This window comes from Protopterus annectens, chromosome 14.part0 (assembly GCF_019279795.1).
Source record: "Protopterus annectens isolate FY-2018-M chromosome 14.part0, PAN1.0, whole genome shotgun sequence".
NCBI classification, from domain to species: Eukaryota; Metazoa; Chordata; order Ceratodontiformes; family Protopteridae; genus Protopterus; species Protopterus annectens.
The window spans coordinates 1,154,072,435-1,154,097,122 of NC_056748.1; the positions used below are offsets into that span (position 1 = coordinate 1,154,072,435).

General features: G+C 42.3%; 1 protein-coding gene across 1 annotated transcript in view; it reads left to right on the forward strand.

The window, feature by feature from the left end:
- The window catches only part of LOC122788772 (glycogen [starch] synthase, muscle-like), an 879,353-nt gene that overhangs the window by 770,679 nt on the left and 83,986 nt on the right, over positions 1 to 24,688 (forward strand). The window contains exon 8 of the mRNA XM_044055667.1: positions 22,989 to 23,069. Within this exon, the coding sequence (XP_043911602.1) occupies positions 22,989 to 23,069 (81 nt within the window). The remainder of the gene's footprint in view (positions 1 to 22,988; positions 23,070 to 24,688) is intronic.

A 24,688-nucleotide genomic window follows, 5' to 3' on the forward strand; every position in this document is an offset into this window, starting at 1 on the left:
CTTCCTTCATTAGCCAGGCTTCCTATGATTTCTAATCCTGTACGGGATATCATAGTAGCTTCTCTAAAGTCCTCTACCAGAAAGATTTATGCTAGTAAGTGGCAGCGTTTTTCCTTCTGGGCAAAGTCCAGGGACATAGACCCCTTTACTGCCCCAGTTCAGTCAGTTTTGGACTTCTTAGCTGAGATTTTTCAGTCGGGTTCTTCTTCTTGACAGTCAAAGTCCAGCTGGCAGCAATCTCAAATTTTCATGTTGGCTTAGCGGACCAGAACATAATGTCTCACAAGCTTTGTAAAGCCTTTCTCAGGGGTATCTTTCTACTAAAGCCCCCAATTAAAGATCCTCCTCCGCAGTGGGACCTGAATTTAGTGCTGACATCCCTAATTCTTCCCCCCTTCGAACCGGCTGCTACATGCTCTTTAAAATTTCTCTCTTGGAAGACAATTTTTCTGGTGACTATTACTTCAGCTAGGAGAGTGTCTGAACTTCATGCTCTCTGTGTTCGACCTCCCTACTTGGTTTTCCACAAGGATAGAGTATCTCTAAGAACAAATCCATCCTTTTTGCCCAAGGTGGCTTCCCAGATGAATCTTAACCAGTCTATTGATCTTCCAGTATTTTTCCCGAATTATTCGGACAGAGGAACAGAAACTGCATTATTTGGATGTTCATCGCCAGCTCAGATACTACTTGGATAGAACTAAACAATTCAGAAAATCTGATCAGCTTTTTCTTTCTTATGCAGAAAACAGAAAAGGTCTCCAAGGTGACCTTATCGAAATGGCTCTCTTCCACTATTTCCCATGTTTATCTCCTTAGGGGCAAAGAATTGCCCTCTAAACCTAAGGCACATTCTACTAGAGGCCTAGCCACATCTACAGCCTTTCAGGCTAGGCTACCTATTGACACCATTTGTGCAGCAGCCACTTGGGCATGCCTCATACCTTTGTCTCACATTACAAATTGGACTTGGCCTCCAGAGACAGAGCTAGGTTTGGTTCCACAGTTCTCAAGAGTCTGTTCCATTGAGCCACCCAGGATAGAGGTGCTAGGGACGCAGTCCCATCCAGCAAGAGTGAAGGCGAGTTTGACAACTTAACATTAAGAAGTTATGTACCTACCATAACGTTCCATGTTAGTTGTCTTCTCTCGCCTTCTTTCTTGCGTCCCTCCCTCCTTTCTCCCTAGCCTGAACAGACCTTGAAGTTGTACTCTTCTCTGGGGACGAGTTTATTCTTCCTATGTACTCCAGTTGTGAGTGGTCACTAGTTTTACTAGTTCCCCTGTGTTGTGTTTACACATTTGGTTACTTCTCCTTCTGTTGGAAGAAGATAATGGGCATATTTCTATAGCTACCAAACGGGATCTGGGTAGTCACGCCTTGCATCAATGGGATATAGGGTTGCCTCGAGCTGGTAAAATTAGCTCTCGAGCTTAGCAAGTGCCGAGTCAGAGCCGAGGATCGGCTCCGAACCCATCCAGCAAGAAAGAAGGCGAGAGAAGACAACTAACATGGAACGTTATGGTAGGTACATAACTTCTTATTATGGAAGCTGTGGGTATGTAGCAAATGACTAAATAGAAAATAATTTAAAAATTAAGAACCTGGGATTACTTGATTATATTGGTGGCTAGCAGGATACAAGCTGTTGAAAAAGTTTAGTCCAATTAGTGCTATATGCAAGTTAGGTGTATTTTTATCAACTGGAGCTGTGAATGGCAAAAGCTAAAACAAATTTGTTTGGGAAGGTATAAAGGCAGTTAAGTGTGAAGCTGATTCTCCATGTCGAACAAGGTGGTTATGAAGGGCTGCTTTAAAGCTATGCATTTAAGGCTGTGTAACACGAGCAGAAGGTTGTAAATAAATGTGGCCCCACCTTATCATGAAGGATTTCTTATCTAGATCATCAGATCATATAGGGATCCCTCATCATCATCTCAGATCATCATGACAACTGATCATCATTCATCATCAAGGATGTATCTGACCCGACCTACGCACTTTGCAGTAGGCCACCAAAGTCAAAAGGAAAAAACCAAAAGGACAAAATAACAAAGGCAAATGTCCGACTGAAAAAACCTCAAAGAACTTCAACTGTATTCAGTCCAGAAGAATTGTGACCTCTGCACACACCTTTGCCTAACATATACGGCCAATGATGAATATGCTTTGATGAAAAAAATAGATTTCACCTCAAAACATCTAGGCGGAGACTTTAAACCTCGACACGGCTATTAATAGGAACTCTCTAGGGGGGGATGGAGGAGGGATTCATCCCCCAGACTCCCAATGAATGCAAATAAAATCCCGGAGGCTGAGAGGCAGAGCACCCCGCTGGCCTGTTCAAGAAAATTGTTGACCAATGGAATGGATGGGAGATATAATAGACTAGACCCAGGATCACCTCAGTGTCTCAACTCAGGCACAGCAAAGCAAATAGGGTCCTCTACTAAAAGGGGGGGGTGGGGAAGCACAAAACTATGGGCTAGGCTTGTAAATGCCCTCGGGCAGATAGCCTAGTATGAACCTATGAACCTATGAACCTATTAGAGAAGAGAGAGACTTAAGGAGAATATCAATAAGTATACAGAATATTTATATTAAAGTAGCAGCAAGTATTCCAGGAACTAAGCCAGAGCAGGAATGAATAAAGGAGGCTTTACCAAAAAGGGATGTTTGTAAGTAGAGATGTAGAAAATATGCAAGAGGAGGCTGAAATTTACAGAAAAAATGAGTGAAGGAACTCTGGTATTGAGCGCAAATCTCTGTAGAGGAAAAGGTAACAGGGTGGGATGAGGTTAAGCAGGAGTTTTGAAGATTGCTTTCCATGTTAGGAATTGATAGAGTATAGGCAAAGAGAATGGGATAGTACTAAGTGAAAGATCAGGTGTGATAAATTTTATAGCTGCATTTAGAGAAGAAATTGGGAAAGGAATAATTTGTTAGGTATATAAAACATTGCATACTAACTATAAGAATGCATCAGAGGAGGTTAAAGATTGGGAAAAGACTGGAAAGGCAATTTACAATTGAAAAGGAAAGGCCCAAATTTGTGCCAGACTGGTAGTTAATGATACTACATATATACTGTGCCTATGGTCATATCTAACCTGTTGGCCAGCAGGTTCTGTGAAAACACATCCGTTCCCGCCTCACATACCCTATGGCATCCCTACAACCTGCCCCCCCCCCACCTTGTATCTCTATAGAGCAAGTTGTAAACGCTCTCGCTAAAGCCAAAACACACAACATCTTTGGGACCTGATAACATCCCTAGTTGCGTCCTACATAGGCTCCAATAAGAATTGGCAACAACATTGGGTACTCTCTTCATTCATAGTCTAAGCATTGGCTTCACCCAAGCTGAATGGAAAACAGCCACCATTATTCCCTTGCACAAAGGTGGTGCTTCCACTGACCTCTGGAACTATAGACCTATTAGCTTTACTAGCTTTATCTGCGAGGCCATGGAGCTAATCATCATGGACCTTATCAACAAAGATGTAGGTGATCTCCAAACACTTGATCCTACTCAGTTTGGATCTGTCAAGGGGAGAATCATGCCTGTTAAACCTAGTACACTTCTTCGAGACAGTCACCAAGGCAATGGATGAGGGGAGGATCTAGGCTTTACCTAGACTTGGCCAAGGCTTTTGACACTGTCCCCCACTCAGGCATTATTGATAAACTCACCCAGCTAGGTATCAACCCTTATATCGTTAGATGGGTCGCTAACTGACTGGCTGATAAAACACAGGTAGTCAAAATAGGGGAATCCACCTCCAACAGCAGACCTGTAACCAGTGTTGGTTGACCGGGATCAGTCCTGGGACCTCTACTGTTTGGAATCTGTTTCTCCGAAGTGTAAGCAAAAACTAAAGGTCTGTGGCTGACAAAGTTTGCTGATGACTGCAAACTGGGAGTGGTCATAGAATCTCCAGATTATGTCAACATCCTGCAAGAGGGTCTTACACAAACAAATGATTGGTACCAAAGTCATGGTCTTAAACTCAATGCAAAAAAAAAAAATGGGTTACCATCCCTTTTGGTAAGAGCGATGTTCTGCTAACTACCACATCAATAGCAACACCCTAAGTACGTACTCAGTGGTGAGAGACCTGGGCACATAGTTTGACAGCAATCTCACCTTTGATCACCTTGTCTCTACAGTGGTAAGAAAGGCATTCTATATTGCTCATCTCATAAGTAAGGGCATTGCCTCTAGAAAAAAAGTAATCTTCCTGTACTGTTCCCTCATCATCCAATAAGTGAGTACAAGTCCCTTTTGGTGTGTACCTTTCCAAGCACCCGCAGCAGTTGGAGAAATCAATGTCTTCAGGGTCTTTCCTATGTGGATCGTCTGTAATTGCTCTTGCTTTATTCTGTTTCATGCAGACTACTCAGAGACATTCTCTGCCTTGCGTATAAGACAGTCTCAGACCCTGCTTTATTGGAAATGCTGCATATCTGCATGTCAGATGGTACATGGGTTACTCACTGTAAAGACCTTAACCTGGTATGAGACATTAATAGAACCTGCTGGAGGGACAGATGCGTCTCCCAGAGGCTACTACACCTTTGGAGTAGACTCCTCCTTCATCAGAGCACCTCAGTGGCCCACTTCAAACACAATGTGGACGACTGGATGGGTAACCGTAACTCTAGAGGTTCCACCTGTGCCCGTCTTGGATACGGAATTAAGTGATGATTGTGGAAATAAGGGTAGATCTTGGCTAGGCTTGTAAGGGCCCTAGGGCCATTAGTCTAGTAGCTTCCTATGAACAATAGGAGGACATCTGTTTGGCAACAACGTATGCAAAACATCCAGAAGGTTTAGGATTTTTACTTGGAAATGTTTGCATAAGTATTTTTGTACCCCAAGCAGACTTCATAGAGGTTTTTGTTGGGTAGATAGCAAATGCTGGGGAGGCATGATGGGTTAGAGAGATAATTGGGCACAAGTTTTTTTGGGAGTGTAATAAGCTGGAAATTTTTTAATTAAAAAGCTATATTTATTGCTGTTGCCTGATAAAAACTATTGCTAGAAAATGGAAATCAAAATTTAAACCAGTTATAATAGAAATATCGAATATTGTAAATGAGAAAATTGGAGGTGGAATCTGTAGAAAAGGGAAGCAGTGTATTTCATAAAAATGGAATTTGTCGGAATAATACCTGCTGAATGATGCTAGAGAGGAATGAAGTTTAAAGGAAGGCAGTAACTGAGCAGTTTATGTAATACTGGAGCAAATAAAAATTGTTGAAACACAGTGTATGTCAGTAGTAATGGAAACTGTTTTTGCATTTTGTTTCTGAACTCAAGTTGCAGCTTAGAAAATGATAATTTAATAAAGATAGTTAACAAAAAGACTAGCTGTTAAAGTAAGTGTAATGGTTGTGCACTATTTTTCTGCTTTACCATTTGTAATGCAATTGGAATAATCCAAAGGCATAATAGCAGAATATAGAAACTAGTATGACCTGACATGCCATCATGGGATTGTTTTAGTACATGGGTTGTCTATTGGTAAAGGTGGATGACCATCTTGGATATATGAGAATACATAGCCTTAGATTAGGAAGGGCATGTTAGCTTACTTTGGCTAAACCAACAGAGCACATATGATTTTTAAAAGGGGCTGCCCAGTGAAGTTCACTGTGGTGGGGTGCATGTTTTTTAATCTGGGGCAAGGTTGAATTGAGAAAGTGTCCACAATTTGGGAGGTTGCAGCTTTTTCAGTGAGCCATGTTGTTTTCAACTCATTACAGTTGAGTCCTCCTCTATTTCTGCAGTTACCGCCTACTGTGCCTGTAGGTGTCAAATATTGCTTGTTCATATGTGTGTTAATTATAATTTTATCTTTAATAGTACATGATGGCAAACACAGTTATATTTGATATTTGAACACTCAGTAAGTATTTATTAGAACTGTAAGGTGACAACTTCATTTTTTAAAGGCTGAAGCCATACCCACTGGGAGTTTAAGGTACACACTCAAAACAGCTGCACTGGAGGGGAATGAGTATGCTTATACTGCTTTTTGATGCCTCCTAGGAGAGGGCTGTTCTTTTGTATCTCTGTTTCTGATGCTTTCTGGGTTGTTTTAGGATGCATGTTTTGATAGGGGGTTAAAGTATGCACCAGTCACACAGCACGCTAAAAACAAGGGAAGTGTGTTGTCATGCATGCTTTTATTGTATTCCAATTTAAAGTATTCAGAACATCTACTAAACACATGCTACACCCTTCTAGTCCCAAGAATAATAGAAAATGCTCTCATAAGCTAGGGCTTTACTACCAGAGATAGAGAGATCATACTGAAAAGAAAATGACAAGAAGATGATAAAGGGCTCAAACCCAGTAGGGTGCAGCTGTAACAATACCAGTCTCCTTCTTTTCTCCATTAAAAAAAAAACTCCACCCCAGCCCTCTTTTCCTCGTGTCAGAACAGGTGGTCAATTGGACTCCTAACAGAATCTGTCAAGCATACCAACAGACCAGTAGGTCTTGCAGCAGACTGCATTTTGCATCCATGCAAAAAAATGGGTTCCTTCTGTACCAAAAGACCAGGAACATATAGTTGCCCTTCTCTTGGGCGCTTTATCAAGGCTAAATGTATTCTTAAAGAATCCCTAACTGGAAGGTGCTGGTCTTGTGATTCCACTCGCTTACCTCACCCCAGGCACTCAGGCTTTACTAATATTAGATGTCAGGAATTTATATTTCCACATTCATATTATCAGAGAACATGAGCAGCTACTGATTTTTTTTTGTTGTTTTTTTTTTGTTTTGGGGGTTGGGGTAGACATAATTTCTGCGTTAATACCTTCGCTTTTGGGCTTGGCTACTGTTTTAACAAACTGCATCAAGTGATAGTGCACTGGAGGGCCATAAGTATCTGCAGCTGTACTTGTCTGGAAAACTAACTTGGGAGAAGATCTAGAGGGCACTTGAGTACATCCTAGAATGCCACAACAGGATAGGTTTCATCTTGAACAAGCATAATATATGCCCAGGTAGAACGGTGAGTTTTCCTTGGTGGCATTTCTGCCTTCATTTGAGACATGTAGAGCGAGAGCACTAGTAATAACAAGAAAATTCCTAAGTATTCTGGGCTACAAGCCTTCCACCATAACTGATGGTGTCCCTAGTCAAACTTTACATAGGAAACTTCACTGATTCCCAAAGAATGTTTGGGGCCAGCACACACACACACACACACACACACACACACACACACACACACACATGGGACCATGAATGTCCTAACTGACAGCACCACAGTTACATGATACATAAACAAGGGGGAAGCACACACTTATCTCTGCAGGCTTGGCAGTAGGCCCTGGAATATGGTTTGCTCATGACAGCTTCCTGTGCAGTAACTCAGGATAGCATACCATTTAAGCAGGACTTCAACAGAGCCACTTAATAAATGCTAGACAGACACTTTCTTTGGCCTCCTAAATAGACTTTTGCTCCAGAGTTCCAAACAAGCATACTTGGGCAGTAGATGTTTTCTCCCAAACTTGAATGAGTCTGTTTTTTTTGTCATGCTTTTCCCTCCTATGCCTTGCATCCCAGGGTAGCTCAGAACTTAAAGTTGAAGAGACCAGAAATGAATCTTATGACTCCTTTGGGGGAAAAGGCAGCACGCATTTTTAATTGCTACAGATGACAAGGGAGAATTGTTCTGAATCGCATGTTCCTATCCACCAGAAACTGTCCACACTCAGACTAGAAGCTTGGAAGATATGACTGTTACTTTTTTCTACCTTTTCTTTCAGAATATGCTAAAAATCGTGAGGGTAGCTTGAAGGCCAAGTGTATAAAGAAATCATGTGTAGCTAAATGGAATAATCGTCCTGTGGTGGTGAAGCAAGACCCAGTACAGTTGTTTCTGCAATGTTAAGTTGTCAATCTCGCCTTCATTCTTGCTGGATGGGTTCGGAGCCGAACCTCGGCTCCGACTCGGCCTATTACTAAAGCTCGAGAGTTATTTTTACCGGCTCGAGGCTATCCTATGTCCCATAATGCTAGGCGTGATGTACCCAGATCTCGTTTGCCACTTCAGCTACGAGGTTGCGTCTTTTTGCCGGCTCCAGGTTGTATTAATATTTTTTCTTGTATTTAGTCAGCTTTTTGTAGTAGTAAGTCCCTTTGGTTTTTTCTGTAGATGTATGTGTGCGCCTAGTTAAATTGTGTTAAAAAGTGTGTGTTTTTTTTGCTTATTTCTTGGTCTGTTACAACCTTTTTGTGTGTGTGTGTGTTGGCTGATTGTGACTAGACCTCCCAGAGTTGTCTTTTTCTGCCTGTCATCCTTGTTTCAGGATGTCGAACGACACCAAGGTCTCGGGCTTCAAGAAGTGTGACTCGTGCTGTCAGAAGATGTCTATGACAGACGGTCACACTTCGTGTATATTGCTTGGGCCCTCTGAACCTGCAGGACTCTTGTTCTGTCTGCCATGCGTTCAGTCCAAGAGTCCTGCAGGAACGCAGAAACAAACTTATATTGAGAAGCTTGTTAAAGCCTGAAGGTTCCCCGGCTAAGCCTTCGTCGGGTAAACCTTCCAAGCCCGCCAAACCGTCTGCTCCATGTTCGGAGCCATCGCCGAGCAGTGCTACTACTTCTACCACTGCATCAGTTCCAGCCAGAACCGATGATTCAAGGCCTCAGTCGGCTCCGACTCTGCTGTCGGAGCCATCTTCGAGCAGAAAGCGTTCCAGGTCTCCTTCCCTGGAATCTGTCCATTCGGCTCCGAAGTCTCCCTTGTTATCGGAGCGGCGTCACAGGTCCCATTCATCTCAGTCTTCCAGGCTGTCAGACCATGACCTCAAGAGGGTGGTTAGCAGACTACTTAAGTCGCAGGCACTGGCCCAGATGTTGCATAGCCCTCCTCATCAGGCAGTGGCTATCACTACTCCCTCTTCGATTCCTCCTCCGACTCTTCCTTTGAGTTCAGAGCCGGAGATCGTAGGGGTTGGGACTGTCGGAATGTCTGAGCTGATACCACTCCTTTCGGCTCTCTCGTTGGCTCCGATCTCTTCCTTGGTTCTATCCTTGGAGGGATACGGGCGCCGGGACTCCCTTGTCGGTTCCGAGTTGGCGAGTGGCATCAGACCCTTGTCCGACCCCGTTCTCCCTCTCGGAGCCATGGCGCAGGTGAGTTCGGCCCCGACATCGGCCTCGGAGCCATCCCACTCGGTGCCGGGAGGAGTCCTTGTCTCTAAGGAGCAGGGACCCCCCCTTCCCTGCCTGATAGGGGCGCCTTTGATGTCATGCGGAGTGTGCTGGCTCCTGTGCCTGCTCCACGGTCGGCTCCTTCGGCTCCTCCCTCTATGGTGCCTGCTTCAGTCTCTATCCACCCTTCCGATCAGGTAGCCCCATTGGATGTATCCTCCTCTTCCGAGGCCTCCCCTGATCCTTAAGGGGAACCCCCTCGAAAGAGAAAATGCAAGAGGAAGCATGTAGACTCCCCTGAGTCAGTCATGTCGGACACCGACTTAGATGACTCAGAAGGGTCCCCAAGGTCCCCCTCTGAGGATGTCTCATTTTCTGACATCCTGGAGATTCTTAAGCAGAGGGGAAACTGCTCTGCCCTTGACCCTTCTGAGGACGAGTCGGTGTACCTGGATGCGTTCGGTTCTCGCCCTTCCAACTCCTGGGTGTCTCCGCCTTTCGACCCATTCATGGATGTGGTGGCTCGAAAGGCGTGGACGGCTCCGGATACTATGGAACCAACTCCCCGGAGGCCTACAAAATTTATTACAACCCCTTCTGACAAGCAATTTCTAACTAAGGGCGTCCCTGTTGATGCCATGGTGGTGGCGGCGGCCACTAAAAAGGAGTTGGCTGACCCTTCAGTACCTGTCCATCCTCCTAATAAGGAATCTAGGACTATGGACAGGTATGGTAAGCAGATGTTTTCCTCAGTGACCTTTGCTATGCGGTCGCTGAATTATTTGTGCCATTTCACCCGTCTCCAGAGAGACCTTCTCAAGGAACCAAGTGATACCTTACAGGACCCATCAGCTGCGGGGTCTCAGAAAAAGATCAACTCCCAGCTGGGGACCCTAAACTCTATTGTCAACTCCTCCATGTGGCTCATTTCCTATGCAGCCGATGGAGTGAGTAGGGCTGCAGGCAGGGGTGTTACTCTAAGGAGACACGCCTGGATGCGGCTTTGCAATTTTGCTGACCCCTTCAAGGCGTCCTTCACTAACACCCCCCCCCCCCTTGATGGTTCTGCCTTGTTTGGACCTCAAGTGAAGGATACATTGACCAGGTGCGAGCAGGAAGGCGAGACTCTCTCTGCTGTAGAAGTCCGTTTTTCTACCCCTTCTAGATCATACCTTAGGGTCAGAGGGTTGGGAAAATGTGGTTCTGCAAACCTCAGGGTGTACTGCCTGACGCACATGGTGAGCTTCCCTCCAGAGGCAGAGGAGGGAGCAATAATAGATGCTGCCCGAGGGGCAGGGGGGGGGGTCCGCAGAATCAGGGTAGCAGAGAATCCTTCTCTGACAAACCCTTCCAGCACCCCTGAGGAGCTGCCCGACTGTCCACCTTCGGAGGCAGTCGGGGGAAGACTATCACTGTACCCAGAAGCCTGGCATTCCCTCACGCAAGACAATTGGATACAGTCTATCATATCCGAGGGTTACAAAATTCCCTTTATTCATACCCCACAACCGCCAAAAGGGCCCCTTCCAGATGTTCCACTCGGTCCGAGGGATCAAGCAGCACTAGAAATATCAAAGCTGCTAGAAAAAAAGAGCCATCCAGCCAGTCCCAGCAGAGCAGCAAGGATCCAGAGTCTACTCCAAGTTCTTTTTGGTACCAAAAAAGACAGGGGACTGGAGACCTATTTTGGATCTCAGCAGGCTGAACAAGTCTGTTCAAAGAACGAAATTCCGGATGGGCACGCTTCAGTCCATTCTACCCTTCCTGGGTCAGGACAATTGGATGTGCTCTATAGACCTTCAGGATGCGTACTATCGTATCAAAATGAACAGGCGCTCCAGGAGGTTTCTCCGCTTCCGGCTGGGAGCCAGTCACTACCAATTCAGAGCCCTGCCCTTTGGCCTCACCACAGCCCCCAGGGTGTTTAGCAAATGCATGGCAGTGGTTGCAGCTCACCTGAGATGACAAGGATTCCAGGTGTTTCCATACTTAGAAGACTGGCTCCTTACTGCCACCACCAAGCGTCAGCTACTCCATTCCAGAGATTATACTCTCCAAATTTGCAACAAGCTAGGTATCTCTATAAACTCCGAAAAGTCTGCCTTGTCAATCTATTACCTTCATAGGCGCCGTTTTAAACATTGTGGATCTGTCAGCAAAGCTGCCTGTACAAAGGATTTCAGACATTCGCGATCATGTTCAAATCCTACTACAAGAGAGCAGAGTCCAGGCCAGATTCGTACTAAAAACCCTAGGTCTCATGGCAGCAGCTATCACATTACTCCCCCTAGCTCGCTTTCACATGCGGATCCTGCAATGGATGCTGTTTTCCCAGTGGTCCTTTCAACAACTTCCAATGTCACACAGCATTTTAATCACTCAGTCATGCAAAAGTCACCTTTCGTGGTGGATGGTCTCCCCTCAGGTTCTTCAGGGCAGACCCTTTGTCCTTCCCTCCTCCTGTGGTTACTGTGACAACGGATGCCTCCTTGATCGGGTGGGGGGGGGGCATTTTCAGGGCAGGACAGTCCAGGGCACATGGCAGCCTTTCGAAGGCCACCTGCACATAAATGTCTTGGAAATGAGAGCGGTACTTTTAGCGTTGCAGGCCCTTCAAGACTCTCTGCCCACCGGGACTATTGCAATTCAGACAGACAATATGTCTGTAGTGTGTGGTACATCAACAAGCAGGGCGGAACCAGGTCCTACCCCCTATGTCGAGAAGCACTCAGACTGTGGCAGTGGGCGATCTTTTCTCAACGGTTTCTGGTAGCAATGCATATCCCCGGGAAGTCCAACGTCATAGCGGACAGGCTGAGCAGAGCCATTCTCATGCCCCGCGAGTAGTCTCTCAACCAGCTAGTAGCGGAAAAAAATCTTCAGGAGGTGGGGTCAGCCTTGCTGCGATCTTTTTGCAACCCCTCAAAACAGCAAGTGCCCAGACTTCTTCCCCCTCCCAGGTCTTCCCCCCAGAGACGTTCAAGTCCACGATTGGCCCTGGGGTCTTCTGTATGCTTTTCCCCCCTTTCCCTTAATTACTCAGTTAATCCAGAAAGCAACTGTTTTGAGATCCAGAATGATCCTTGTTGCCCCTTACTGGCCTCGGCAAATTTGATTTCCATTCCTGCAACGTCTTGTACTAGATCAACCCTGGTATCTGGACCCAGTGCCAGATTTTCTGACACATAGTCGGGCGGGCTGCATCAATCTCTCCAATCTGTCAATGGTTGCTCCACTTCCAACCCTAGCCAGGCTTCCCTCAATCTCTCATTCAGTTCGTGACATCATCCTCGCTTCGCACAAGTCTACTACCAGAAAGACTTATGCTAGCAAATGGAAGCGTTTCTCTGTTTGGGCAGGGGAGAAACAAGCTGACCCTTTTACAGCTCCTGTCCATACAGTCTTAGAGTTTTTGGCAGAACTTTTTCAAATGGGATGATCTTCAGCCACCATCAGAGTTCACTTGGCAGCTATTGCGAATTTTCATGTTGGATTGTCAGAGACCAGCATTATATCACACAAACTTTGTAAAGCCTTTCTAAAAGGAACCGTCTTAGTTGCCCCCAGTAAAAGATCCTCCCCCACCATGGGACTTAAATTTGGTGCTGTCGTCTTTAATTCTCCCTCCCTTTGAACCTGCGGCTTCCTGTTCGTTAAAGTTGCTCTCTTGGAAAACTCTGTTTTTAGTAGCCATCACTTCAGCGCGAAGGGTATTGGAACTTCAAGCCCTTTGTGTTCGCCCTCCTTACCTTGTTTTTCACAAAGATAGAGTGTCACTTAGGACTAATCCGTCTTTTTTACCCAAAGTACTGTCTGAAAAAAATCTGAATCAGACCATCGATCTTCCTGTTTTCTTCCCACTTTATACCAGTAGGGCCGAACGGAAGTTGCATTGTCTAGATGTTCGCTGTCAATTACGCTTCTATCTGGATAGAACCAAGCAGACCAGGAAATCAGAACAACTCTTCCTGTCTTACGCAGAAGGGAAACAAGGCCTGCCAGTTTCCAGAGTAACCTTGTCCAGGTGGTTGACCTCTATTATGTTGATTTACCAATTGAGGCATAAAGAGCTCCGTATTAAGCCCAGAGCTCATTCAACCAGAGCATTAGCTTCTTCAGTAGCCTTTCAGGCAAGATTACCAATGGATTCCATTTGTGCAGCGGCCACATGGGCCTCTCCTCATACCTTCATTTCTTATTACAAGCTGGACATGACCTCTAGAAGTAGGGCTGATTTTGGTTCCACTGTACTCAAGAGTTTGTTCCATTGAGCCACCCAGGACTAAGGTGCTAGGGATGCTGTCCCATCCAGCAAGAATGAAGGCGAGATTGACAACTTAACATTGAGAAGTTATGTACTTGCCATAACGTTCCATGTTAGTTGTCTTCTTCTCGCCATCTTTCTTACGTCCCACCCTCCATCCCCCTAGCCTGGCAAGATCGAGAGTATCTTCTGAGATGTGTTATCATGAGAGTGATCTCCTTGGCTACCTCTTTTCCCTTTCTTGGTAACTCTTATAAGAGTTTTGTATACCTAGATGTATATATATATATATATATATATATATATATATATATATATATATATATATATATATATATATATATATATATATATATATATATATATATATATATATATATAGTCTGTCATGGTGGGGACATGTATGTCCATAGTGTTAGCTATCAAGCGAGATCTGGGTATATCACGCCTAGCATTATGGGACATAGGATAGCCTCGAGCCAGTAAAAATAGCTCTCGAGCTTTAGTAATAGGCCGAGTTGGAGCCGAGGTTCGGCTCCGAACCCATCCAGCAAGAAAGAAGGAAACTAACATGGAACGTTATGGTAAGTACATAACTTCTCATTCTTGCCTGTAACTTTGCCCAGTTACATTCAGCACCCCCCCCCCCACCCCCGGAGCTGTTGGCCATCGTGCTGAGACATTTTTCTAGTTTCATCAAGATAAGGTGGCCTTGTACACTATACCATCCTTTATGCCAAGTGTCATTACAGAAGTAGTACTGAAGCAAACAGTTGAACTTCATTTTTATTCGCTAATCTGTAAAACAACTGAGAAGATTCTGCACTCTCTAGGTAGGTATAGACAGTTGATGTACTACTTAGAGTTGCATTCTTTACAAAATCTGATCAGCTCTTTCTCCTTTGCAGAAAATGACATATTGCCAGCAAGAAAAGTGAGGGCCCTGCACGAAAACAGTCTGGTCACATTCTAAAAGGGGTTCTATAGTTAACAAGTTAATGCTTTCAATGTTTCTGTACAAAATACTTTTTCACTGCTGTGAAACTGATTGCAAAAAAATCAAATTATAGGTTCATAGGTTGGTACTAGGCTATCGGCCCTAGGGCCTATACAAGCCTAGCCATAACAATTCCCTGGCTATTTCTTCCCACACTATTTACTTCCCTGGACCCCGGTCTAGCAGGGTGACTGATGTGATCCCTGGGGTGAATTTCCTTTCTCCCATCCAATCAAGGTTCCTTTTGAAGAGAGCCAAATAGATGCTCTGCTTGACATGTATGGGCAGTCTATTCCAGTGTTTGGGGAGTTTCCGGGTCAGGAACCTATCCCTCCAGCATGTTTTGTTTATTGTGATGACAAGGTTTAGATCCCTGGAGTGTGTGGCTCTGAGGGATTGGGATTTCTTTAAGTGGAGCATGTCCAACAGCTCAGGGTTTAACATGGCCTTGTATGTTAAGCAGAGATCGCCTCGGAGTAGACGATATGCGACAGAGTATAGCTGGAGTTTTTTAAGGCAGTCAGCATAGGGCATCTGCTTTAGGCCTGTGATTCTTTTAGTGAGGTATTTCTGCAGCCTTTCCAGTTGTTGCAGATGTCTTAAGAGGTACATACCAAATGGAGTGTTGTATTCTATAATGGGTCTAATGAGGGATGAGTAGAGTGGGACAATGACCTCCTTTTTTCTGGATGAAAAGCCCTTAGTGATGAGGTGTGCCACATAGAAGGATTTCCTGACTGTTGTGGCGATGTGGTTATTGAAGGTGAGACCACTGTCCACCTGTGTCCCTAAGTCTCTTATCATACTTTCGGTGTTTACTGTACTGCCACCTATGTGGTAATTCAGGTACATGTTTTTTCCCAAAGGGGATGTCTATACATTTCTTGGCACTGAGCTTGAACCCATGGCTCTGGCACCAAGCATCTGTTTCTGTAAGGCCCTTTTGTAGAATATCCACATAATTTGGGGATTCAGTAATGGCTCCCAGTTTGCAATCATCTGCAAACTTTGTTAGCCAGAGTCCCTTAGTGTTGGCCTGTACTTCAGAGAAGTAGATGCCAAATGAGAGGTCCCAGCTCTTGCCGGTAGTCACCTTATCTCCGAATACTCTGAAACAGCCACAATGATTTTTGAGTCACCCAAAGCTGGCAAAGGGCGAACATCTGTCACTGACTCAACTACGCTTTGTAAATGAATAAAAGTATTTGGAGTTTACAGTGGATCAGACTTGTCCCTCTATGGCAGTGTTTTCATAGACAGACTGAAAATACTAACCCAGTTAAAGTTAGCTTGTAGAATTTCACACCTCCTTACCAAGAAAAGCCAGACTGTTGCTATTGATATTCTTTTGACTAGACTAGAATATGTTCTGCATAGCACTACACTTCTGTCAGTACATAATACAGCAATTTTGCAAAAAGAAAATAAAATGCTCAAGTTTTTTCATTTAAGCTCATCACTGGATATCACTGTATAGTATTATGTAAAAGCAGGTGACTACCGGCTAGAGCAAGAACTTCCTACCTGTTGAAAAAATTAACTTTCAACCTAGCACGCAATAGGTATTATCCACTGTTAATGAATAAACTGAAATTTAGGAGTGAATGTACTCTGGTATTGTGCTGCATAGACCAGCCTTCACACTGTCCCTAGCCAAAAGGGCTTTCTCCAGAATTGCCCCAGCTCCTTGGAACAGTCTCTGACCTGGACTAATTTAAAACTGGATAAAAAGTCGTGCCTAGTTTGGGGCAAATGTAACTAGTGTGATCCATGTGGATAAGCTTAAGATACAACACTAAAGGTTTGATTGAATGCCATGCTTATGCATGATTCTTTTGGCATTTTTATTATTTAGGAGTTCTGTTTATTTCTAAACAATAATGGCTTGCTAATCATTTCATGCTGTGCTGTAACATTTATATTCTACACTGTCTACTTAGCTTTGAATAAGCTTATTTCCCCTCTGTTTTTGAGGTTCCAGTGTAAAACAAGCAGATAACCCAAATGTAATGAATGCTCGACATCTACATTCCATGTTGAAAAAACTGCTCGACAGTGGCACAGGAAAATAACTTTCTTGGGTGGCGTAAGCCAGGGAACCTTGTTGGCTAGGCTTACGTAGGTCCTTGGGCCGATAGCCTAGTTACCTACCTATGACCCTATGACTGATGTGCTGCCATAGGGTCTAGCCATGCCTGAAAAGGGTATTCAGACAATTGTGCTTACCCAGCTGATGAGTAAAAGATAAATAGCTACAGCTGTCTTCCTGAAAGGGACTAGTGCTCTGGTCATCCTACAAAAATCCACCTGGTCCTCCCTTCACACCTTCTCAAAGCACTGTAGGCTGGATTTTCATAGGCTGTTTTTAAGGCACCCTCTAATCTTTATCCAAACACTGAGCCAACCACCCTGCCTGGATTGGATAAGCTTTGAAAGTATTTTTAGGTAGTCACCTTACCATAATTGCAGATGTTACTGTGGTCACTGATTCAGTCTTATTTCCATCTTTCCATCCCTTATATTATTGATCATGAGATACAAGGATGCATGCCTATATACGGCTTCCTCCTTAAACCTTCCTCTGCTTGTTTTGGTTTCTTAAGGATGACGTGAACTCTCCATGTGACAAATTGTATCCCAGAGCAATCCTGACTAGTAGCCCTTGATTGAAACGTGACTCTGCCCTTCTTGGGAAGCAAGAAGGAAATAAAGGTGGTGGAGGCAGATGCCACTTATCTAACAGGTACATGAAAACTACTGAGGTAAGGTAACGTCTGTGGGGAAGGTGTTCCACTCCAAAAGTCAAGTCAGATGTCAGACTTGGCCAGAGGTAGAGTCCTGTAGTTATGACTATAATTATGATCACGCACTAATCTACAATTATGGTAAGTTGCTTACACAAATGTACTTTCTTTTTTTTAAACATCTTTATTAAATTATCACTTAAGACACATGCGAGTACACACACACACAGTAATAGAAAAGAAAATAAACCATATTAACATGTTTTCATTTACATAAGTTATACATTGCATATGTTTTTTTTTCTTTATAACGGGCATTCCATCCAACAATACATAAATTGCTCAATTCATTCCTTCCTTCCTTCCCTTAAATCTCATTTGAGCATTATTATGTATGTATTGTTCCCAAAAATTCCATTATTTCTATGTAGTTTGCTCCTTCCCTTTTCTAAAGATACCACTATCTCTCTCTCAATATTCAGTGCTTCAAATACAGTTGGTTTAGATTTTGAGTTCCATTTTTTAGTAATTTTTTTTCAGTCAAAATTAAAACTTTAAAACTTAATGCCTAACTAAATCTAGGCATTTCAGATCCTATGCCCCAGTTCAAAAGAATCATTTCCTTAGTTACAGCCAGTTGCTCTGCCACCATTTTTGACCTAATATTATGTAGGAATTTTTTTTATAGTCAGCCAACTCATTACACTCTCAAAAACATGTTCGGAGTTGCATCTTTCTTCCCTGTTACCCCTCCAGAATTTACCATCTGCCTGAAGAAAAATTCTTTGAAGATGTTTGGGGTATAAAATCTTGTGCTAACACCTCTAAACAAAAATTCTAAACCTTCTGGACTTTGCTGCATACTTGGGAGCCACACATCTGTCCTTCAATTGTTCCTTTGTAATTTACTTTTCCATTCTCTCTTCCAACTCTAAATTAGATAAATGAATTCATCTTCTTATTAATTATTGTTCACAGGTTTCCTCTGGTTGATAATAAATATACCTGACCTGTGTATAAAACTAATACGTTTTCACTGCGTGTATCGATTCATATCCCTAAAAAGAGCTTCCAGTTTCTCAGTTTTTGTATTATCTTTTGTTTAGTTTCTTCGTACATATCTTTAGCTGCTGTAACAGAAGCCTTTTAATCCATACTCCTGAATACTTTATTTCATCATTAATATGGTTATTGCTGAAGCTATTCATGTGTGTGTATGTAACTTATGGCTGTAGCCTTTGCTTTATCTTCATTAAGTTTATATTCTGAAAATAATATGAAACTGTTTCAAAATGTTCCACATTAAGATGCTCTCTTCTGAATTTATCAGGTACAAAATTTCATCTGCAAATGAAGCAAACTTTTCTTGGATTACCATACCAATTTTATCCTTTAATTTCCAAGTCCATTATTTTCTATACTGAATATAAAGCAAATAACAAAGGGGAAGGACGACACCCCTGTCTGGTTTGTTTAAACGCAGCTCATTGGAGAGAAACACTTCCACTTAAATTCTTGCCTCTGTTCCTTCATATATTCTCCTAATTAATCATATCATTGTATCAGGGAATGCAAATGCTACTATTGCCCTGTTCATCAAATCCCAGCTTACTTTGTCAACTGCTTTCTCTGCATCCTGACCCACAAATAGCAGTATTTTCTTCCAGTCAGCTTCCCTCTGGATCATTATTGTTCTAACCTTGTCAGATATTTGCCTCCCTTCCACAAAACCACATTGATCTATCAATTTTGACAGTACCTTTGCCATTATTTTAGCTATTGCAAATTTATAATCCTGGTTTAAAATCGATGTGTGTCTCCACGAAGCTGGGTCTAATGGGTCTTTACCCCCTATGGATGATGCAGCCACCATAACTTTCTTCCAAAATGTTTGTGCTTCGCCTCCTTTTTAAAATACTATTATATTATCTTCCAGATTTTTATCACTTTTTTTTCCTTCCAGATGTCCACAGGAATTCCATTTGTCCTGGTGAGTTCCCTGAAGATTGATTATACATCACTGCCTTTGTTTCATCTCCTCCTATCTTGGCCATTAATTGTTGAGCCTCATCTTCCTCTAACCTTGGCATAATTTTGTCTTCCGTAAATATTTCCATTTGTGCTCATTCTTTGTTTCCACATTCCTCTGCCTTACACAAATTTTCATAAAATTTCTAATTTAATCTCTGTAAGTTTTCTGGTTAATTATCTTGTCATATGCTTCCTAAGTCTGACAACAACCCTTTCTAATTTGTTGCCTAAGTAGTTGTGCTAAAAGAATTTGCTCTGTGGAGTTCTCAAAAATAGTTGCTTAACAGCTTTCAAGTGCAATCATATTATCCATATACTCCCTTATTGTCTCTTTAGCACACTGCAGTTGATACCTCCTCTTGTTGTGTGAGATTCCCCTTATTCTGCATTATTTTAACCTTTTCTAAGTCCCTCTAAATTCCTATTACTAATTATTTATTTTTTCTGTTTTATTGCCTCCCTATTTTTAAACTCCGTTTTCATTTTATTCCACTCACTTGCTGTCCTTTCTGAAGAATTTTCCATCCTCTGTAATAACTGTCAAATAATTTCCACTACCCATTCCTCAGATTCCTCCCTTTTTAACAGGTAGGTAGAAAAACAGTCACTGTCTCATTTTTATGTCATTACCATGCATTTTTATCTTCGTTTTTATTAGTGCATTATCTAAAATAGTTGTTGGATGTGTGTCGAAGATTTCAATTCAGTGCTTTTTTCCTGTGAAATGTAATTATCCAGTCTAGTCCAGTTGTCATACCTGAGGGAATAATATGTAAATTCTCTGAGTTACTACTACTAAATTCAAGTCTTCCATACCAAATATTTTCCTAAATTTCTTCATAAATCTACCCTGTTCTGTTATATTTTTCCTTCTAGATCCCTTGGTGCATCCTCAGTATTGCAAATCATTTCAGTCCTCACCTTAAGTAATATTCCCTGCTGAAAGTTGATTATTTCTCACAAAAAATTCTTAAGCTCCATTATAGCAGATTTTGGTTAAATATAGCTATATGCCAACTTAATGCTCTTGTTTTGCCAGTAGTGCCTTACTACCACAAATCTATCATTGTCTTTTTTTTTCCTCTTCTCCCTCTATTGGAGCCCATTCTGCAAACAGTATTATTACTCCCCTTTTCCATTGTCCCTAATATTATTCTGACTATCCATCCTGAAATCCTTTGACAAATTCACTCGCTCATTTATTTTCACTATGTGTTGCAACAATTCTACTTAAGTGATATTAGCAGTGGAGTCATTGCAGCCTGGGGCAATCGGAACACACTAGCTCCATGTCCAAGAAAGTCATAGGATCTTCAGACCACCGTCAAATATCTGAGCAGAGACCCCCTAAATCATTTGAGCATTTGTGCTTTTACTCGAAGTAAGCTGTCACTGCTCTCTGTCCATCCTGTCCATACCACAAATTATTTATCAGGAGGTTCTGGAACCAGACTTTCATATCCTTTACTTTGTGTCTTATGCTTGGTTTTCATGCACATATTTTATTTTAAACTGTAAATTTTGAAAAATTACTTAATGCTGAAGGGCTTACATGGCTACTGTTTAATATGCTTAATCATTCAGGCTGCCATATCCTGCTAGATCAGCAACCTCGTGGATTGCATAGCATTTAAAAGGGAACTGAAATGAAAGCAAGATCTGGCATAGTTGTGTGTCGAAACTCTTGGCCAAACTTTCCTACATTTACTGTGGACACTAATGCAACATTTATGCATTCATTCTTTAAAGATTTTTTGCTGTTTGAGCATGGAAGTGATTAATATCTGCAAGGTAGGAAAGAGAGAAGGGTGCTATCCCTGTCAGCTGTCAGGTTCAACGTTTTCCTCCCCAGTATTTATTTTCTAGATTATGGTAGAAACAGATGAAACCACTTTTAGGGCATAGCCCAGGGTCAACAGTAACAGGAAGCTTGGCAACTTTCCTGGTGAAGAGGCGTGTGTGTTAGTTTTCTTAGTGATGCTGGGAGTGTGGTGGATCTTGCCATTTTTGACTCTCATTCTAGCAGTCTTTCTTTGGCAACATTTAACAGGAGGCTTTTTCCACCTTTGTCATTTGTGCAAAGCATATAAAATGTTCAGGGAGTGGCGGATAAGAGAGAGAATCAAAATGAGTACTTCATCCCATTCAAGTCCAGACCAAAATGACCATCTCTGTGCCCATGCCTGATGTGCCACCATGTCAAAAGGCACAGATGAAGGACATAGGTGCAACAGCTCCATGTTTAAAAGAGCCATCCATGAGGTCCCACTGATCAGTGAGAACAACTTGGTTCCATATTCTTTTAATGTGTAACCTCAAACCTGTACTGGATCTCAGCAGTCCTAAACACTTTCCCAAGAGTGTCCTTATGTGCCGTCGTGCTGCAGTCAAACCCCCCCCCCCCCCAACAGGAGGAGACTGGATGTGCTCTTTCAACCTTCTGGATACATTTTTGCACACAAGAATTATCAAAACATGCTCCAGGTTCCTCATCTTCACAATAAGTGTCAGTCACTGTCAGTTTTGGTTCCTACCATTTGATCTTCCCAGATGCGTGGTAGCATTGTATCTGCCTGCAAGGTATTCATGTTGATCTATGAAGGAACAGCCTCATTTAGCACAGTGTCTTCTGTTCAGTTAATTTCCCTGGTTGTGGATCATTGTTAGTTTGGTGATATCATAACTAATTTTCACAGAAGACATTCTGTTTGCAAGGACCCTGATAGCTTATTAAGAGAGTTATCTTTATTATTTACACCTGGAACGAGTACAGAACGTCTTGCAGAGCTGGTCTTTTACTTGGTTTCAGAGTCAAACACCAGCAAGTTCTGGGGCTCATGATAGCCGTGGTGTTCATATGTCCTTATAAGACTCCACAGGTGTCCTGTAAAGGACATTCCAACTTCAAAAGTCACAGCATAATATTAATCCTTCAGAGAAAATGGTCATTCTCGCAAGTACTTAGCAAAGTTGTCAGCTTTGACTGACTTGTTTGAGGCAGCTCCTTGATCATTCCAGCACCCTCACTCACAGTCACTATGGACTGTTCTTCTGTAAGATGGGGGAGCACTGCAGTCTGTGGATGAACCAGAGTGCATGATCTATTCAGACGTCACCCCTGCAGTAAGCCATTTGGAGAAAGCTTGTCTACAGAGCTGTCTGCCTCATGGAGTACTAGTTATCATTTTAGACAATAAGGCTGTAGTTGTGTATCAGCAGATAGGGTTGAAACAAGGTGATGATACATACTGCTTTTGTTGAGAAACCATGCATGTGAAGGAATTGGAAGTTCCAATCCGCCATTTCCTTATTGCCATACATTTTTGAGATACCCATCCTGCTTATGAGTAGTCAGCCATTGTCTGTTGCTGTACTGCATATGCAAAAATGAGGAACGACACTCCACTGTCTGAAAGTGGTTTATGACTTGTCTGTAAACCAGTAAATTCATCTCCCTGTTTTTTCACTCTGTTAGAAACCAGATTGGAGAATTCTTCATGCCTCAGTGTTCACACCTAACCCATATTATACCTAAAAGGTGCAGGAGTTTACCGTAATTCTCAGTTACTGAGTAGGCTTAGATGAAATGAATGAAGAATGGAAAAAGAGCAGGGATAAAGAAAAGGGGGGAAAAAGTGAGGGGTGCACATATATTTAGTATGTGTGCTAAGCTGTGGCAAGTGCTTCAGGAATTTTGGCTTAGGGTTTTTTTTTAATTAGCATGTCCAAGGACTTGCAGAATTGATTTTATTCTTTCTTTTTTTCACAGTACTACACATACAGTCGTCATATGGCATTAGCAAAAGCTTTTCCTGACAATTTCACCTATGAACCTCATGAGCCGACAGCAGTAAGTATTTTTTTTCTGTCTTGTTTTTCATTCACTGAGAGACAGTTTGTTTTTTTTTTTTTGGGTGGGGGGCATAAGTTATCTGTTTGCTACTCAGACATAAAGGGTTCAAAAATCAGTTTGTGTGTGTGTCTATGCACATATGTATGTGAACAGTATTGCCCTTATATATGAACATTATAGGGAAATGACAGATTGCAAAGGGTGATGATGGAAGGCCTCCCCACCTTTGGAACATCTGTTATTTCCCAATGCTCATCCTAGAGAATTGTTACTGTTCTTTAAAACATGGCCTCTGTTTTTGGAGAGATAATTTTTTTTTTATTTATTTTTTAGGAAAAAATGATTCCTTTATTTATAGTGGAATATTTCACATGTAGAAATTCCTAGATAATAGTCTATTAATGTTTATCTAATATTAGATATGTGTCTGTCTGTATGCATGTCTGTGTTTGATGTGGCTCATTGTATGCCTGTGTATGTGTTAAACAATTTCCAAGAAGCACCATTTAGCATTCTAGTTAGTGCTCAAGTGACTGGATCTGTAACATTCTCCCTTGCATTTTGTCAGAGTATAAAATTTAACAACGTAGTTTTAAATAAACATTGTTTTGAAATACCCAAACTCTGAGATGTGACATTTTGTAGTACACCTTATCAGGGACAGATGACATACAGTATATGAAAAGCAGCATTTGGCATGGTATTTTCTGTATGATCTGGAGTTTTGATATCCTACTTTGTGACAGAACATATATTGACAGTATAGAGGTTTCTGCGGTAAGGTGAGTTCTATACCAAAACTAACCTTGATTTGAGCTGTGATATGGGAGATGCTCCTTCTGAAACTATGACATTGTGGACTGTATTTCAGAGCAATAGGTATGTAATGTACACCTAAAATAAAAAAAAAAGTATGCACAGATTAGCAGTGTTGAAACTGTTGACAGTTGTTTCTGTTGCATCTTTAAACTGCCACAGTATGTCAGTTCTTGACTGCTGTCAGAAGAGCTATCAAAACCACAGCATGTGACAGCTGTCACTCACAGCTACCAAAGACCAGAGTGTAAGCCACATGCTCTGTGGCTGTTGAGATGCCTTCGTCTAGCAAAGGAGACAGTTTTTGTCAAGGTTGAGAAAAGGGATTGCTGAAAGGTCTTCACCTAACAGGAGTGGGCATGTTGAAGCTGGGACTTGTACATGTGAAGGGTCAGTCAGTGGTCAGGGAAAATATGCTTTCTGAGAAACTTCCCAGACTCCTTTCACCATTTCTTTTTGACGGGGCTGATCATCTGGTATTTGCAAAGGAACATATTTCTGCCTTTTCATTGTCTTTAGATCATTCAAGGGCTGAAAGGAAAAGGTTTCCTTTCTTTTTTTTTTCTGACATGGGGAGTGGGGTCATTCAGAAAAGCATTGATTATGGGAAAATGGTTGTCAGGAATGTCTTCACAATCTGAGGACTCTTGATTCTGGGGAAAGAATCTTGGGTTTCCCCTCTGAGGAAATGTATTTTTGACGCATTTAAGTTGAGTGAGTTTTGAAAACAGAATGAAATGTGGCACAGAAAATGCATGACCTGTTACAGATGACTAAAACTGCAGCACTCCCTCCTGTTT